We start from the raw sequence: 18,119 nt of genomic DNA, 5'->3' as shown, positions 1-18,119 counted from the left end.
ACTCACTGCAAGCTTGTGTACTGTAAAAGCAGAAAACTTACTGGTTATTTGTGTCTTCTTTCTAATGTAAATCTCTCAGTTCACTTGAAATAAGGAAAAACATACAAGTAACTTTGCAGCCAAAATTAGAATCTGCTTGTTTTAAGTCAATTCCTTTATATTTATGAAAAAGTTCTTGTTTCATTGGCTGATCATTTAAATTATAAGAGGGGAAATGTTTGGATATTAGTGAAAAAATCTATCAATGGAACAAGAACATTTTTCAGGTTTCCTTGATGAGATGAGATGTTAAAGTTACTCTGTATGCAGATGACAGCGCAGACCAGTGTCTGTCCTGTGATTGGATGAATCAGAGTCCATCCTGTGATTGGACAGATCAGTGTCTGTCCTGTGATTGGTGGTTTTCTCTCCAGCAGGAAGTCGTGAACATAGTTTAAAAGCTGCTGCAGGACTGCAGACATTCACAGAAAGCTGGACCAGCAATGGCTCTGCTGAAGGTTCTGCTGCTGTTGGGGCTGGGTGAGTCAGAAACACTGGACACACTGGGGAAACTGGACACACTGTGGAAAATGGTCACATGGGGGACACTTCCTCTGGTTCCAGGGAGGCTGCTCTCTGTGATTCTCAAACTTCCCTCTGATTCTGTTTCAGATTTAAACTTTTTTTGCATATGAACTGTGACGCTTTTTAATCTTTAACTGTTTTTCCTTTTTCTGTTCCAGGGGCCATGTTTGTACCTAGTTTCTGAGTAAAGTCCTCCTTTTTCTTCTCCAGGTGTTTCAGTGAATTCAGCTGTTTCTCTGCAGAAGAGAATCATTGGAGGTCATAACTGTGCTGACACGGAGCGGGGTTATCATGTTCGGCTGCTGATGAGCAATGGTACTCATCGGAGGTTTTGTGGAGGATCTCTGATCCACCCTAAGTGGATCCTGACTACAGATACCTGCTGGGAGTCGGGGACAGGGTGGTAAGAAACAGGCATTAACACAGTTTAATCTGCAAATAATCAGGTTTTCTGTGTGTTCATTATAATCTAACCTTTTCTGCAGGATTAATATAGCAAAGTTCAACATTCATCCACCGGCTGCTAAAGAGACGAGTTTCAGAACCCTAGAACTTAAAGTGGATTATGCTCCAGAAGGCTGGAAACATGACATCATGTTGGTGATGGTTGAAAGACGAGTAAGAGATGTCCCACTTGCTCGGCTACCAGACTGCAGTAAACGCCCTAAAAGGTAAGTCTTTCTCTGATCAAAAACATGACTTCAGGTTTTCTGCTTCCAGTCCTGCTGCCTCTGCTTCAGCACACCTGAGTCAGGTAATCAGGCCGCCAGCAGAACCAGAACCTGTTTAGCTCAGGTGTGTTGGACCAGAGACACATGTAAAGGACACAGGACATTGAGGACTGGAGGACGACACTCCTTTGTCAGTGGATGAAGTCCTTCATTTCCTGTTCGGCCACTGTTCTTCATAACATTACAATTTCTACATTGTTATCTGTATTTTTACATTTTATTCTAATTATGTTTTAGAGATGATATTGTTCAGTTGGCAGGAGAGGGAGCAACAACAACCGGCCCCAATAATCGACGATGTGAGAGAAATATTGAAGTTATGAGAATACAATCTTTGTTTCTGTCTCTACAGAGAAGTTTGAGTGAAGAACACGTTTATGATTCTCATGTTTCTCTACAGTACCCAATGCTGCTACTGCAACACGTCTTCAGTGTGTCAACATGAAAGTTGTTGAGGATTCCCACTTCCTGCCGGTATATGGCCATACATTCTCTGCTGCAGCACCGAACAAAGATGCATGTCATGTAAGTTTGTTTCTTCAATATCTCTCTGCAGTGATTAGAAGACTTTTCTGTTTTACAACAAAAATATATGGACATATGTTTTTCTACAGGGTGATGTTGGTTCAGCTGTGGTGTTCAACAACATGATTTATGGTGTGATTACTCCAGTTGTACCGGGGCAAGCATGTCAGAGACCAGTTTCAATCGCTGATGTGTGTGGATACATTGAGTGGATAAAAACAGTAATTGGGCCTCAATAAAACAAACTCATAAAATATAATTTTCATCAAAATGTTCTTTCCAATATAATTTCATTATTGTATCTTGATCAGTTTGATCCACGTTTGTTGAATCAGAATAAATCAAAAGTTTCGTTTTTTCTCACCTAACCTTGATCTCCCTAATGGATGTTTCTCTGTCTCAGAAATGAACAATAAATCAATAAATGCATAAAAAAGAAACATTTCCTGGCTGATCGTCTTTATATTCATGGTTCAGTTTGTTCAGTTGATATTTTCCCTGAACTGAGTCTGAAAATGTGGCGAGTTTTAAATCACATGAAGATGAACACCAGAAGTCATTTATTTTAACTTTTTCTCTTTTATATCAGAACTGAACATGCAGCATCTAAACTCTGCAGCTCTGGAGTTACTATTCCTGATTTATTTCTAGAGAACTTTAAACTCCAACAAGACCAAAGAGCTGTGCACAAAAATAATGAAACAGAAGTCACATAATACAACAACTAACTTATGTTGAAATCCTAAATCATTTAAACATATAATTTTTAATAAAGATACAAAGGAAATTAAAATGTTCAATAATTCAAAATCTATTAAAGTCAAAGTCTGGAATGAAAGAAGTTCTAAGAAAATAACAGGTAAAACTAACTAATTGTTGCCACACATTTAACATAAAAATTATCGTAAAAAAATGTTCTTTTACAGTTAATGCATTTTTACAGTGACATCTGGAAAAAGTAAAAAGATGTTAGTGCTGCAAAAATATATCATCAAGTACTTTATTGCTACAATGTTTTTCACTGACAATATTACATCAAATTAAACAGGAAAGAAGGTTTGCATCATCAAATATGATGGTCTTAATAATTCAATAATCACCATCCAAATAATAGTATTAATTAACAATCTGACCTTATTTATTTACAACCAGGGAATATTTCATTATACTTTCATTAAATGATACAAACTTTTTCTAGAGTAGTGACTGTCATTCATTTTATTCTTCATACTTAACAAACATCATCCGTGTGCATGTAAGCAGATAAAACAGAAAAAATACAGATTCCTTTTGTCCATAACGGTGTTCCTTATCAATTTCTTGTAACATTTCTTGTCTATAAAATCACAAGATTCATAGTTTCTTTTACGAAGGACATTTAGTTCCATTACGCAAAATGAAAAACAGTGCAAGACATTCAGTACCAGTACAAAATAGAGGTTTTATTTCACTGCAACAATATGGAGTTAACGTGTTAACATAGGTTCGGGAGCAAGACCACGCCTCAAACCACACCTCTAATTTTCTAAGCAGCCCATATATATACCCCGCTCAAGAACCGTTCCACATCTGTCACATTGTTTTGTCAAATCATCTATTTTCACCGCAGACTTACCAAGATTCGGATCTACTTACAATAGAAGACACTCTAACTCTCCAGCCCAACCACTCGGACTCGGACGACCTCTTCGACCCTTCTCCAGCTGCCTCAATCTCTCCTCCCCAGGTCGCAAGACAAGCCTCCGGCTCCAAACACCTTCGTACAGTGATCTTCGACCCTCAAACCCTGACCCATCCATCGACGTCACATCAACCCCATGGCTGAGGGATACGTCGTGGATCCAGCCGTCAACCTTGTTCTCCCGGTCCCAGATGCCATTCCCAAATGCCGCAGCTCCAGAACACCAACCAGGCTTCGTCTCCATGGCCCTCTCCAAATGTTTCAACTCACCAGCTTCTCAAATCCTGGACTGTCCCTCGCCTCCATCGCTCCTTGAAAGAAAAAGGAATCCCCTTCAGTTGCTCTGATAATAAATTAAGGCTCTTTCAATTGCTCTCCTCCTCAGGTCTTCAGCAAACGCCAGCCCTACCATCATACAAATACCCCAGGCTTCCGGGTTTTTCTCCAGCATCCTCTTCCTCCTCCATTTCAGGCGACGTCATCGGGCCCATGCAATTGAGGCCCCACACCCAGCGACAGCTCCCCCTTGTGGGAGACAGTTCGTATTACAACGTCCACCAAATACACCCTGCCTAGCCTATTTCTCTCAGCTTTTATCTTCTGCAATCTCATCGTTGTCTTCACAGACTCCTCAAATCCCTCCCTCTTATTCATTTCTTCACCCCCCATAACTTCTTCAGCTCTTACCACCTCTAAACACTATGATCTCTGGTTCTTCTCAAGTTGCGGTGAATCTAGCTCAGTATAGCGCCTCAGGATTTCCTTCCTCATTCCCTTCTTCACTCCCCTCTAACCTCTTTCCTACCACTACCTCTCACTACCTTTCTGGCGCTTCTTCAGCGTAGTTTGGAAAGGTGCTTTTTACTTCACTGTCCGCCTCACGTTCGGGTGCCATAGAAGCCCCAAAATTTTCGATTCCCTGTCTGAAGCCCTTTGCTGGATTCTTATCAATACCTACAAACTCCCTTATGTCATACACCTTCTTGATGACTTCCTGGTAGTTACTCCTCCATCTTCTCCTCCTTGTTGTGGTCTTAATGCCCTAACTCAAGCTTTTTCCCAGCTGGGAGTTCCCCTCTCAGAGGAGAAAACTGTCGGTCCGTGCACCTCTTTAGAGTTCCTAGGCATCACCCTAGACCAGTGGTTCTTAACCTTTTTTGAGGTACTGAAACCCCCAGTTGCATATGCGCATTCACCGAACCCTTCTTATTCCAACCCCCCGTACCCCCGGACACACAAAATAATTTGCGATATTCTGATTTAGTAATGTAATTATATTAGCTGTGTAACCACCCCCACACCACTAGAGGCAGTAGCAACCCCGAAAAGATGCGACTAAGGAGCAGATTTAGACTATAGAATTTGGTAAAAACTGTGAGCTTTGCTGAAGCAATTAAAGACACAAGTTCAAATCCATGCTGAGAGTGGAACTCCTTCAATCAGGGCTCCTCCGCAGCTCTGATTGGCTAAGCAATGTAACGTGATCCTCTGGAGCAAGTGATGGCAAAGCGGGGCGCGTCATCACGACTTTACACAAGTGTGTCTTTACCTCCGCGGCAGAGGCTCCGCCGAACCCCTGAGGCCGACTCATCGAACCCCTGGGGTTCGATCGAACCCAGGTTAAGAACCACTGCCCTAGACTCTTCACCCTTTCAAGCTTCCCTATCATCTGAAAAGATCAATCGAATCACCTTATTATTGTCTAATTTCTTACTCGCCGACAAATGTTCTAAACAACAGCTGCTTTCTCTTCTCGGCCATCTGAACTACACTGTTCGCATCATTCCACAGGGTAAATCCTTCATTTCTCATCTCCTGTCTAAAGCAGCCAGCGTCCTCTCTCTTCACGGTTCTCTCATTATCGATCACTCCTGCAAAATAGAAATACGTCTGTGGCATTATTTTCTTTCATCCTGGAAAAGAATTTCTTTCTTCTACAACGATTTCCTCACCTACCCCCAAGACATTCAACTCTTTACCGATGCAGCTCCTTCAACCAGTTTTGGCGGTTATTATAGATGAAAATGGCTCGCCAACAAATGGCCACTCGAATTTAAGTCTCTCCAGAACGCCTCGAGCTCTCCTTCTTCTGCACTTTTCGAGCTTTACCCCATCGTCTTCAATGCGATCCTTTGGGGTCACAAATGGTCTAAAAAGTCCATCCTCATTCATTCAGACAACACGGCAGTCGTAGAAATTATTAATAAAGACCGTTCTCGCTCCTCAGAAATCATGCAATTCATGTACAGACTTACTTTAGTTTTCGCCCAACATCAGTTTCTCATTCAAGCTGCCCACATTCCCGGATCAAAAAACCGCATTGCTCACACTCTTTCTTGTTTTTCTTTCCAGAAATTCAGACTCTTGGCCCCAGATTCAGAAGCACGTTCCACACAGGTTACTCCATATTCCTCGACCATATTCAACTGAATCCTCCATTACCTGATCTTCACCGAGCGTCTCAAGACTTAATCCTCAGCAGCTTAGCTCCTTGCATGCTTTTGGCTTCCTCCGCTGTTTCGAATTCGCTCCAACGTCCTCCATCCATAAATCCCCTCATTCACCCTCACCTTTCCAATATTTCCATCCACAGCCACGACACCATGAAATTTACTCTGCAGAGAAGCAAGACTGACCAACTCGCTATCTCTTGTCCCATTTGCCTTTTTCGCCTCGATTCCTTTCTCAGTCCGTACGAGACCATCTTCAATTACGTCCAGTCCCGATCTGCCGCTAATGCTTCTCCTCATGATCCTCTCTTTATTTCTGAACCAGGTAAACAAGCTTCTCGGTTTTGGTTCTCTCATCATTTCTGCCAGGTCTTATCAAAGTCAGGCATATCACCCGATCATTACTCCACTCATTCGTTCCGCATCGGAGCAGCCTCGCCCGCATCTAGTCAGGGCATCTCAGATCACACGATCCAAAGTCTGGGACGCTGGTCTTCGCAAGCTTATCATTCATATATTCGCAATAACCTTAAAGATTTATTTCAAGCCCACTCTCTCCTCAGCTCCATTTAATATCTGACTCTTTTGGGGATCCTAAGTGGACCGGGATATACATAAGATGTGTTTATCTCAAAAGACAGTCCCCACTCAAGTCTTCACTCCCCAAGCCCACCAGCATTCTCCTCGTCCGACTTCATTCATTTCATATATCCCTTCATCCCTCCCTTCTTCCTATCTTCAATAAATCGTTAAATCTATATTTTGTGGCGTGGTCCTTGCTAGTGAAGTAACACACCAGTCAGTGCATATGATCACGTAACCAGACTTTTTCCACTCCATAATAAGCGGAGAGGCATATTCACTAATAGACTTCCTTATGATACCCTTCATCTCCGTCTCAGACAAGACCTCCTGCAGCTAATGTGCTGGTGCTAGGCATTGATAAGGCAAAACAGAAGTGGCATCTTTTTAAGGTTCTAGACCTGGACCATCAGCTCACCATCAACCTGATCAGTTCCATAGTTTATATCATACATAAACGTTTTTTTTCCTCAGCTTGTCTCATGGTAGGTGGCTCCTGCAGCTCATATTAGCCGAGGGCTAATATGCCTAGCAGATAGGCTGTAGTAGCTCCCATGACCCCAGATAACAAATGTGATTGGCTGTTCAATAATCATGTAAGAATGATGATATATTAAAACTATTGTGATATTTACCATAGAAAGTGGAAGAAACAAAGAAAATTATATGAAAGTTGGATTTTAGGGGAGAGAGACAAACAAACCACAGGACAAGAGTCGGATTCCGGACTACGGCAATCTACAGTCTCTATAATATAGAGTCTATATGCTTTTCCGGTAGTCTTTGCTGAAGTTTGTAGTTTCCCTTTGATGAATTATTAAAATTTTTACACAATTTGAGTTGTCTGAGGAGCTCACATAGTTGATCTTTTTTCATTTTCTTGAAAAACCTAGTTTTGTCTCGTGATTGCAAATAGTGGACAAATAGTGCAGCATAAAGAATCAACTAGTCATTGGTGCAGCACACCCCTAATACAGTGACATTGTTAACAAATATAGTGGGATTGATATAAACTGCGTCCATCATCCCCACGAAAAAAAACTCTACCCTAAGACCTAAAAACAACCAACATTAGATTCATCTTATTTAATGAATATTGCAGTTATGCATCTTAAAATAATTCGAATCTAAAAACCAATAATCTCAAAATAAATTAATATTTTTAAAAATATTTTTAAATATTTTACACAGGTTTAACTAACATTATGGCTAAAGCAGGTTACTTTGGTTAGAAACTGAACGCCTCAAAAATCTTTTCTTACCGCTCTTAGTTTTCTACTTTTTCTTCGCTTGATCTTTATTTTGTGATTACTATGTTACGGCCACTTACAGTACAATTAAAAACAACCAGTATAAAAGGGGCAAAATTTATTATTACAAAATAAGAGGATGTGTATTTGCAAAAACAATAGATAAACAAAATAAATGAATAACAATGGAGAAAAAAAATCAAACTCTAAAAGAACAGCAGGGTGCAGCGACAACTGCAAAAAAACAAAAAACAAAAATTACCAAACGCCTATTAAATCTTTGAAATAAAAAACATGCAATTCAATCCAGTTAAAAAATATACAACGCCTACCTGCAGCGTCGATCAACCGCACGCCTAGGTAGAGCAATCGTCAGCTCAAAACATGAAGTGTGGCCCTATATAAAAACACCACAAACACTGACTTAGTATAATCAAATTAAAAGAGTTTTGTCTTTACAACAAAAAACAACACACACAAACCTGATCACAAACGCGTGGGCCAACACACCTGGACGAGCACAGAGGAGATTGACAATTGGCCCCCAGCCTGACAGCTTCCCTTTTATGGGAGCTCACTATGTGGGGGGCGACCCCTGGTGGTTCCACATGTTACAACTACATCATGGTTGATTAGCTAACTTGAAAACCTGCTGGACTGATAACTTGTCAGAGTTAGTGAGGGTCGCGAGAAGCAGAATTTTATAATTGTCTTTATTTATGTTAACTGATAAACAAGCCTTTGGTCACTAGGTGGCAGCAGTGTTCAAAGTAATCAGCAGCCTGCCTGTTCAAGCCAGTAGAAGTAGCCACAGCGCTGTTGTAAACGGAGCAGAAGAAAAAAACAACAAAAAAAGGAAGCGAAGGATACAAGCGCGGATGTTTTGAAATATATCTATCTAGAGGAGAGACGGAGAAGTTTAACAGAGAAAACAAAAATGTCAGTGGCCAGGATAAGAGATTCTTATTTTCAAGCACAAGAATACAGTCATAATACTACCAGAACCCACTTGTATCAGCAGAGCAGTGGTGGGAAGTAACAAGTACTTCGTTACTGTACTTGTGTACAATTTTTGTGTATCTGTACTTTACTTAAGTAGATTTAATAATGAGTAATTTAAATGTTGGCACAGTAAAGAAAAGCCGCACCGGGCTATAAGCCGCATGGTTCGAAGCGTAGAAAAAGTACCAGTTTATAGTCCAAAAAATATGGTAGTAGTCATTATTTTTGCCTTTATTGATTTATTTATTTTTTTTGGGAAACGTCTGTGTGTCTGGTCAGTTTCTCTCAGCATTCCCTAATGTTACTGTCGTTGCGTCAGGACTTTTCATTATGGTGACACGTTCACCGACATGAAGAGGAATCATTCATTCTGAATCACTTTAGCAGGTTTGCTAAATTTCCGGTTGCTCCAATTGTTGTGCAGACGTTAACTTGCAGATAATTGTAGTTTAAAGACTGAAAAAAATTTTGGTAAAACAAAACTTACCAAAAATTTAAGATTTTTGGTAAATATTAGATGCAAATTTAGGTCTAGATAACAGAAAAAAGGGGAAACAATCTTAATTTTACAGATTTGAAATAAAATGTTTTACAAATGAGTGTGAGGAAATGTGAGAATGAATGTGTGTGTGTGTGTGTTGTGCACAACTATTTATCTGTTTCAGCCAGGGAGCGGAGACCAACGCTCCTCCTAACGCGCAGTCCTCCTGCGCGAATCATCGGACAGCTTCTGCTCTCCAGGACTAAATCGATTAAAACCAAGTGAAACAGGAGACAAACGTTGTGGGGGAGAAAACTCGGCGGAGTTCGTGACTTTATTGATCCAAACACGGAGCTCGCGCTGATCGGTGGTAAAGTCACGCGGTGACAGAATGACGAAGCTGCGTTTTCTCATCAGACTTTTTCTCTGCGCCGTATTTTCACTACCAAACGCAATGCAGGCTCAGACAGGTAGGTTTTCACTTCTTCACTGAAAACACACAAAATCTTATCAAGTAACTTTCTGTTTAGTTTACAATGCAAATAAGACAAAACTAGCTTACAAATAACTTTTCAGCGAAATGAAGGAAGGGTTACAATAATGTTTTAAGTCATTGTTTTAAGTCAACAATGCCTTAATATTGGTGAGGAAAAATGCTAGTTCCTTCGGCAGGTTATTTGATTTAGAACAAGACATTCTCCCATGTCATAAGTCAAATAAACATGCCAATTATAAATTAGTGACTCTAAACAAACTGTTATATTTTGCAGAAAAGTTACTTATGAGATGGCTTTGTCCTATTTTAGTGTTTAAAGTGTAGTTTTCTGCATGCCTCCATTTAACAGACTACAAAACCTAGCAGCTATTTTAAAATATATACTAGAAAAATATGTATTTATTTAGCATTTTATTTCACCTTAACGCCTCCCATCATCAATCTATGTTGAAGCCAATTATTTTGGTCCTCCTTCACTGTCAGAAAGCCTTCACAGGAAGTAGTCTCTGAGACTTCCTGTTGCTGGTTCACTGTAAAACATTGGATCTGCATTTAGTTCTGTCTACTTTCTTCTACTCTTTAAGTCAAGAGTTTTAGATTTTGAACCTAAATGTGTGAGTTTGTGAAAGATAAACTTACAGCAGTAAGAAGTGTTAGCCTAAAAATTTAGTTTATTCAACTCTAGTAGGGTTGAACAAATAAATCCTAATAGAACTTTAAAAACTGAAAGTAGAAAAAAAACAGGAGTGGGAACTATTTCCCAGGTTGCTTAGTGGCGTGTTTTTGTGTCCTGAGATGGGAGTCCATTACATTGATTTGACTCTGGTGTTTTATTAAGACAAATGTTTATTTTAATGTCCTGTTCACACTAAATGTTCTTGAGCTAAATTCATTGTGATGTTTAATAAAATGTATTATCAGATCAGAAATTTTGTTCATGCAGTTTGAAACAAGAAATTATTCTAAAGTAAAATAAGTAGTTATTTTAACTTCATAATGTGAATAAAATAAACAGGTGAGAGCCGTTTATTCTTGCACATTGTGAATTATTTAATTTAATTTCCAGTAATTCACATTTATTTGTTGTTTGTTTAGTTTATTTATTCAATTGTGTATAGAATCCAATTAAGTTGAGCCAACCTAATTTATTAAGATGGTTTAACTTGATAAAATTTCATCAGTCTTACAAAATCATTTATTTTGTGTGAGATTTTTTGTCTTTTTGCTAAGAAGCAAGTTCATTTCAGCTTTATTGTTTGGAGGATCAGTCACAAAGCACAACATTTACCAGCAAATGTCCCTCTTCTTATATGAGCTATATTCACGCATCACTATTGTAGTTCAGCCTCGAGGATTAGAGAAGACAATATCATATTTTGTCTGTAATGTTTTATTCCTCAGTCCATTAAAACTTCCCCATATTTAACTTTACAGCTCAACATTTGGGCTGACAGAAACGTTCCATAAATACTTTATCACTTGTTCTTGCAGTCTTAGACCTCCAGTTTTTACAGGGAGTGTCTGGCTGTTGTTGCAGGGCTCCCACCGGAGTGTTTGCCTGGCGGCCACATGGTCCTCCAGAACCCCCACCGCAGCACCACCTTCAGCTCCAGCAGCCTGCAGCAGTCAGCGCCGCAGGACATCATCTGCGACCACTCACTCACTCCAGGCTGGTACCAGTTTCAGATTTTTGACAAGCGTGCCAGAATGCCCACACAGTGTGTGGAGGTAAAAGTTTTTTTGTTTTTGAGTGGGATGTTTAGAAAGGAATTATATTGTGTGTGTTGACCAGTGACTGCAGAGAACTTTAAATATGAAGGAAAATAATATGTTAAAGGTGCTTTATTGTGCTTGCTTGAACAGGTTAAAATAGGTTTATGGGTTAAAATAAAACTTGTTCATTCTTAGAAAATGAGATTTTAGTCTAATCAGTTCTGCTTTTCAGAATGAGACGTTTTGAGGCTTCTTGTCACTTTAAATTCAAATAAGCTGGTGCTGGCCACGCCCCTCAATCAATCAAAATTATTTGTACTGCACATTTCATCAACATGGCAGTTCAAAGTGCTGCACATTGTGAAACACACAAACTCTAGAAAAATGATAAAAAATATCAAATATTGCTGTATACACAGAAAATGAACCTATTAGTAAGTTGGTTTATAAACAGCAACCTAGCATGTTGCTTAAAATGTGCGCTCTGTAGCTGCATTGTAAAGATGTATTTCCTCACACCTGTGTGATCCAGGTAAACCACTGTGGGACCCAGGCTCCGGTGTGGTTGTCTCTGGGAGACGGTGAGACCCTCCCGGGGTCACTGGAGGTCAAGCAGCTGACGGCCTGTGCTGCCTGGAAGATCTTTCAGAGCGGCAGCAAAGACTGCTGCATGTTCCGCATCCCGGTCACCGTCCGGAGCTGTGGAGATTTCTATGTGTACCTGCTGCAGCCCACACCAGGATGCATGGGCTACTGTGCACAAGGTAAATACAAACAGGACATAGGTTCTGTTCTGTGTTTTCTAAAAAACAGTTCTCATATATATTGTTTGCTTATTTAAGGCTGTAGAAATTGTCAAAATAGGTTTGAATCTACAGAGCTACAGTTTCTAAGTTTCAGTATTACAGAGCTGCCCTCACCTGCTCCTTCAAACTAGCCAGCAGCAATTAGCAAAAACCTGGCGAAACTGCACATCTGCTGAGCTCATTATAAGAGCTATTTCTCAGTAAAGACATTATTGAAGGGTTAATAGAGGAGCCATGTTGTGATGACTCCCTGGAGGCGGAGTTTCAGAAACAGCTGGAGTTTTTAAAGAGCCCGATAACAAAGTGTTAAATTACAAAGTCAAATTCCTTTTAAGTCATATTTGAAATAAACAGCATTTTTATAACTGAAGCTAATACAGTTACTTGATTGTGCTATAAAATGGCAGTATATGCTCAATTAAAATACATAAAACTGCTCCTTTAAAAGTGTTTGTTGATGCATTTATTGGAATCGGTCATGCACACTCTGCCCAGCTCCTAGTAATAAATATGTTTCTCCAGTGTTTCGATACGTGCAGCAGCCTGCAAATCTATTGCCACTACTAATTAAAATGTAGAAAAAAAAATCATTTTGGAAAACTGTACTGCATTAACATGGTTACTAATTCAAACATTTAAACTTCTTTACCAGGAGTATAAATCTGATTCTGAAGGACGACATCAGATGTACTTTTTGTGAGTGTTATTTATGCACAGACATAACATTTATCATAACTTTGGATTATTGGTGTAACAGTATTGTGTTTGCAGCTTTTCCCTCCATGAGGTTTAAATCAGGAAACAAATAAACAAAGCCAATATAAAAAGGAAAAACAATAATTCTCATTATCACTCACACATTGAGAGGCTGCAATCTGTTTTATTTGCTGCTGACATGAATCTGCTGTGAAATCTGGATGATTCAGTGTTTGTTGTGTCTGTGAAACATGGGAAAATGTTTGGCAAAATGGTTTTTTTGTTGTTGTTTTTTGCATTGTGTTTGACAGTTTCTTTTGAGAATGTGTTAAACTGTTGGCTCAGACTGTGTTTGTCTCCTTCATTTGAATAAATAACATTTAAACATAACAGTGAATCATAAGTTTTTTCTATAACACATTCCAGCAACAAGTGCTTTAAAATATAAAAACATAACACTGTGAACGAACAAAAAATAAACATTACATTACAGTGACAAAATGAAGAGGAGGGATTAAAAAGTCGCAATCCAGACTGGAATCAATCCATGTTGAAACTTATTTAAAGGAAATCAGTGTTTTGGCTGTTTTGTAGTTTTCTGGATGTTTGTTCCAGATCAAGTGTTAATCCAAGCAGCGGGGTAATTTCAGTGAGAGGAGGATTTAAAGTAGAAGTAAAAACCTAAAAAAATGGCATGTAAATTTTTGTTTTGTTTTCTTGAATTTCTGTTTTGCAGAGATGACAGAAAATTTACCCACAATGCCTTCTTTCCTCTGTGGTCCTGATGAGGTGAACGCCGGTGGATTATGTAAAAGTAAGAGCCTTACTGCTGTGCCTGCTATGCAGTTAACTGTTGTTGATTCACTAAACGCAAAAAAAAAACCTTACAAGTAACTTTTCAGCAAGATATTGGAGCTTGTTTTAAGAAAATAATTACTTAATAGTGGTAAAAATTAAGCACTGGTGCCTCTGGCAGATTATTTCACATGCATCGTGGGGAAAACGTCTTCTTGTAAATTAAATAATTTACCAGTGGAACTGGTGATTTTTAAAATCAATATTAATAAATTATTTGCTTAAAACAAGATAAAAACTACACTGTAAGAAATCATCTCTAATTTATGTCAAATTTATTTGTACGGTAAAATTCTGGCAACATATCTCCAAAGCTGGAGATATGTCTCATCAAACACTGAAAAAAATTACAAAGTTGGATCCGACTTTGGATACTTGGATAGAAATATGATACATAGTTGGATACTATTTATTCAACTATACTTGAATACTATCCAACTAGTATTCATTAGTTGGATACCATGTATTCAACTCTGAATGCATAGTATCCAACTAATGATACTATGTCTCCATAGTATACATAGTATCATATGGATACTATGTATACTATGGAGACATATTATCATTACACCATGTACCTGAGGTACATGGTGTACCTCAGGTACATAGTATCCATATGATACTATGTATAGTATACATAGTATCATATGGATACTATGTATACTATAGTATACATAGTATACATAGTATCCATATGATACTATGTATACTATAGTATACATAGTATCATATTAGTTGGATACTATGTATCCAACTAATGAATACATAGTATCCAACTAATTATACTATGTATCCATATCATACATAGTATCCATATGGATACATATTCATTAGTTGGATACTATATATTCAACTCTGAATACATGATATCCAACTAATGATACTATGTATCCATTAGTTGGATACCATGTATTCATTAGTTGGATACCATGTATTCATTAGTTGGATACCATGTATTCATTAGTTGGATACCATGTATTCATTAGTTGGATACCATGTATTCAACTCTGAATACATGGTATCCAAATATTCATAGATGGATACATAGTTGGATCAAACTGTAGTTACTGATTACTGCACTCAGTAACTGTACAGTTTGTACTGTTACACTCAGTAATCTTGTTTCTCTCTGTTCCCAGCTGAGCCACCTCCCGCTCCCTCTGTGCCTGTGATTGTCTCAGAGGTGAAAGGTCACACCATGTACCTGAGGTGCAGCTTTGACAGCAGCTCCAGCAGCTCTGTGGGTTTTGTGGTGGCCTGGTCGCGCCTCTCACCTGAGGGCAGGAAGGAGGAGCTCAGGCAGGAGGCCACCATCCACACCTCCGCCCTCATTGAGCTGGATGGCTTCAACCTCCGACTGGGGGACAGGGTGGGACTCTGGGCTGCGTTTACTCCATCTTCCTCACTTATGGCTGAAATTGTTCAAACACCAAATACTCCTTAATAAGTGGAAACCATTTTGGCACCACTGCTGAATCTATCTTCCTTATCTTGTGTTGTTGGGTGTCCAGCCAATCTGCGCCAAAAAACACGAATGATACTAATATGATTAAGATGCTTAAGAAAATACATTTTACTGAAATGACTGTGTTTCTACTTGTTTGTTAGATTTACTGCTCCAGCTTCAGTTTCTTGTTGGAGTCACCAGATATTCGAGGCGCTCCCGTAGAAAGTCAGGAGTTTTTCGCTGGAATAAAGGTATATGTCTCTTATTACGCATGTTCATATATAACATGATGAATCCGAATGCAAAGTAAATTTTAACTACATAATTTATTAACTACATTTAGTCACCTTGCTAAAATAATGGCCCAAAGAAATTTTTGCTAAAATCACTTTTGGCAAAATAATGATTTAGGTAACGATAGGTAGCATAATTTTAAAATCTCCTGTTGATATTTTTAATAAATCAAATATGTTGGTCCATAATAAAAATCTTGCTGTTTTCTCTTTGTGCAGTTAAAACCAGAAGTTAGCCGAGTGTCTGAGAACGGGAGGCGGCATCGGCTTCTGGTTGAGAGCTCGGTTCCGGTTCCATGTCCGGACGGTTCTTTCTCTTCTGCAGAGAAGTGCGTTTTATCTCTGCAGCTCAGCACAAGCAGTGAAGGTAAAGACCAAAAAAACTAATGGCTATCGGTCAGGGTTTAACTCATTTTCGCTTTGGGCCAAGTCAAGATCATGAATGTATTGATAAAACTTGATCCCAAACTGATAAAATGTAAATGAATCCTTAAAATTAAATATTGAACATCTTTTCAATCCCTCCAGGATTTTGTGATTTTTTTGCAATAAAAATCCAAGTGTTTGTGGAATATTTTTAATTTTTTTTAAATATCTGGAATCTGGAAATATTTGCGCTTATTTATTAAGGTAAATGTGACTTTTTATTACTCACCGTATAGATCATGGACCATAATCTAACATTAATTAAGGCTGAGGAAGCTGTTTAGTACAAGTAAGAAAGTTTCTAAAACCTTTTGAGAAAAATCTGCAATAAACTCCCAAATATTAGTGCAAAAAATTGCAGAGTTGGTTGCATAAATTTATGAAGGCTCAGTGGATTTGTTTTATTTTTCAAAATCAATTTTGGAACATTTTATATCGATTCTGAATCGTAATAAATTAGAACAGCAAATTTTATGTGAATGGATTTATGTATTTTTGGCTCACGCCATTTCCTGACTTACAAAGACAAACCCTCATCTTGTCCTCAATATGTGCTCCTCTCTTTTCCATCTTGAAGAGTGGATAAGAGAAAATGAGCTCTGCTTCATGTTATATTTGTTCTCAAGGAATAAATGTCGGGCTGCACAGTGGTGCAGTTGGTAGAGCTGTTGCCTTGCAGCAAGAAGGTTCTGGGTTCGATTCCCGTCCCCGGTCTTTCTGCATGGAGTTTGCATGTTCTCCCTGTGCATGCGTGGGTTTTCTCCAGGTACTCCAGTTTCCTCCCACAGTCCAAAAACATGACTGTCATGTTAATTGATCTGTCTAAATTGCCCCTAGGTGTGAGTGTGTGTGTGTGCATGGTTGTGTGTCCTGTGTGTCTCTGTGTTGCCCTGGGACAGACTGGCGACCTGTCCAGGGTGACCCCGCCTCTCACCCGGAACGTTAGCTGGAGAGGAACCAGCAACCCTCCCGACCCCACTGAGGGACAAGGATGTAAAGAAAATGGATGGAATAAATGTCAAGGACAGTTTGATCAACTTAAATAAGTGAAGTGAATTTGAAAAAGGCTTCATTTCTTAGCATTAAACTCATTAAATAAATGAACTTAAATTAGCTGAAAGTTTCTATCAGACTACCGCAGAAAAAGAACCATTCACTGTATTTTAGAGCCTTTTGTGCCTCCGTACCAGAGGTGCAAATGCATTTTAACTCTTTAACATTTTGTTAGTTGAATAAATAAAACATTTTTGCACATTTTCACAGTTTATTAAAATCTGATTTTTTCCAATGTTCGCCCTAACACAATTCTGGTTGCAGAATTAGCCTCTTTCTTAAACAGCCTTTCAAATCTTTTCAAACCAACATCGCATCCTTTTTCCACAGATGAGGATTTGCTGGGTGCAGATTTGTCTCTGTCATCTTGTAAAGTGGCTTTATCTCGGGGTCACTGCAGCGGCCGGGTCTGTAGCCGGGTTCTGGTCCACTTCAGTCCCAACACGGACTTTATCAAAGACGGTGAACGGATCAGTCAGATCTCTGTGAAACCCGTCGTCACGCAGAACTTTCTCTGGAACGGATACTCGCCAGAACCTGTTCAGGTGAACACATCGAGCTTTGAATCCATTTAGTTGGCTTTTCTAATCTTAAATCCAGTTTATTACTTATTTATTACTTTCTTATTATCTTTTCTTAATCCCTATACTCATCAGCTTATTTAATTGAGCCAAGTTTCTGTTGCAGTGTTTATTAATTTACTTGTTTAACAAGTTTTATCAGATCTAATTTGAATTACATCTGAAATTCAAGAACTAATTGAAATTAGAAGCATCTAGTCATTTTCTTAAATATAAGTTAATGTTTTTTTAGTATTTAGCTCGTTACCTAGCAACATAATTCACGGTGAGATAAACCGTAAAAATAAAGGTTAAATTAAATAATTAAACAAATAACCTTTAAATGAAGGAATCAAAATGACTCTTTATTTCCAGATAACTATTACTGATGTTCCCCCAGCTTATTGCTACTCCTTCACGGACCCCCACATGATCACTTTTGACGGCAGGTACTTAATTTTAACCATCTATTGTAATAATTAGAAGGATTTCATAGTATTGTTGTTTG

At 38.7% G+C, this 18,119-nt stretch overlaps 2 protein-coding genes across 3 annotated transcripts in view; both read left to right on the top strand.

Annotated features, from left to right (window-relative positions):
* Nucleotides 1-413: 413 nt before the first annotated feature.
* Nucleotides 414-2,260, top strand: LOC103477686 (kallikrein-4-like). The gene is made up of 6 exons (XM_008430952.2): nucleotides 414-519; nucleotides 775-967; nucleotides 1,050-1,235; nucleotides 1,533-1,594; nucleotides 1,696-1,820; nucleotides 1,910-2,260. The coding sequence occupies exons 1-6, from the start codon at nucleotides 483-485 to the stop codon at nucleotides 2,057-2,059; spliced, it is 753 nt and encodes a 250-aa protein (XP_008429174.1). The 5' UTR covers nucleotides 414-482; the 3' UTR covers nucleotides 2,060-2,260.
* Nucleotides 2,261-9,218: 6,958 nt separating this feature from the next.
* Nucleotides 9,219-18,119, top strand: part of vwde (von Willebrand factor D and EGF domains) — a 28,720-nt gene continuing 19,819 nt past the window's right edge. Inside the window, exons 1-9 of one of the 2 annotated variants that reach the window (XM_081597159.1) lie at nucleotides 9,219-9,736; nucleotides 11,300-11,490; nucleotides 12,008-12,239; nucleotides 13,714-13,791; nucleotides 14,972-15,201; nucleotides 15,441-15,530; nucleotides 15,792-15,939; nucleotides 17,382-17,596; nucleotides 17,987-18,060. In XM_081597159.1, the coding sequence (XP_081453285.1) occupies nucleotides 9,658-9,736; nucleotides 11,300-11,490; nucleotides 12,008-12,239; nucleotides 13,714-13,791; nucleotides 14,972-15,201; nucleotides 15,441-15,530; nucleotides 15,792-15,939; nucleotides 17,382-17,596; nucleotides 17,987-18,060 (1,337 nt within the window). In that variant the 5' untranslated portion in view covers nucleotides 9,219-9,657. The remainder of the gene's footprint in view (nucleotides 9,737-11,299; nucleotides 11,491-12,007; nucleotides 12,240-13,713; nucleotides 13,792-14,971; nucleotides 15,202-15,440; nucleotides 15,531-15,791; nucleotides 15,940-17,381; nucleotides 17,597-17,986; nucleotides 18,061-18,119) is intronic. The other variant, XM_008430958.3, reaches the window with a different exon arrangement.

Source organism: Poecilia reticulata, chromosome 16, assembly GCF_904066995.2.
Source record: "Poecilia reticulata chromosome 16, P_reticulata-male-v2, whole genome shotgun sequence".
In the NCBI taxonomy this organism is placed as follows: domain Eukaryota; kingdom Metazoa; phylum Chordata; class Actinopteri; order Cyprinodontiformes; family Poeciliidae; genus Poecilia; species Poecilia reticulata.
Note: the sequence above shows the minus strand (reverse complement) of the source record. Positions and strands in the feature narration are given on the sequence as shown.

Excerpts from the sequence above, each read along its gene's own strand:
- LOC103477686 (XM_008430952.2), top strand. The coding sequence starts at position 483 with ATGGCTCTGCTGAAGGTTCTGCTGCTGTTGGGGCTGG. Across the intron at positions 520-774 it reads TCTGCTGCTGTTGGGGCTGG|GTGTTTCAGTGAATTCAGCT; the intron begins GTGAGTCAGAAA and ends TTTCTTCTCCAG. Across the intron at positions 968-1,049 it reads TGGGAGTCGGGGACAGGGTG|GATTAATATAGCAAAGTTCA; the intron begins GTAAGAAACAGG and ends CCTTTTCTGCAG.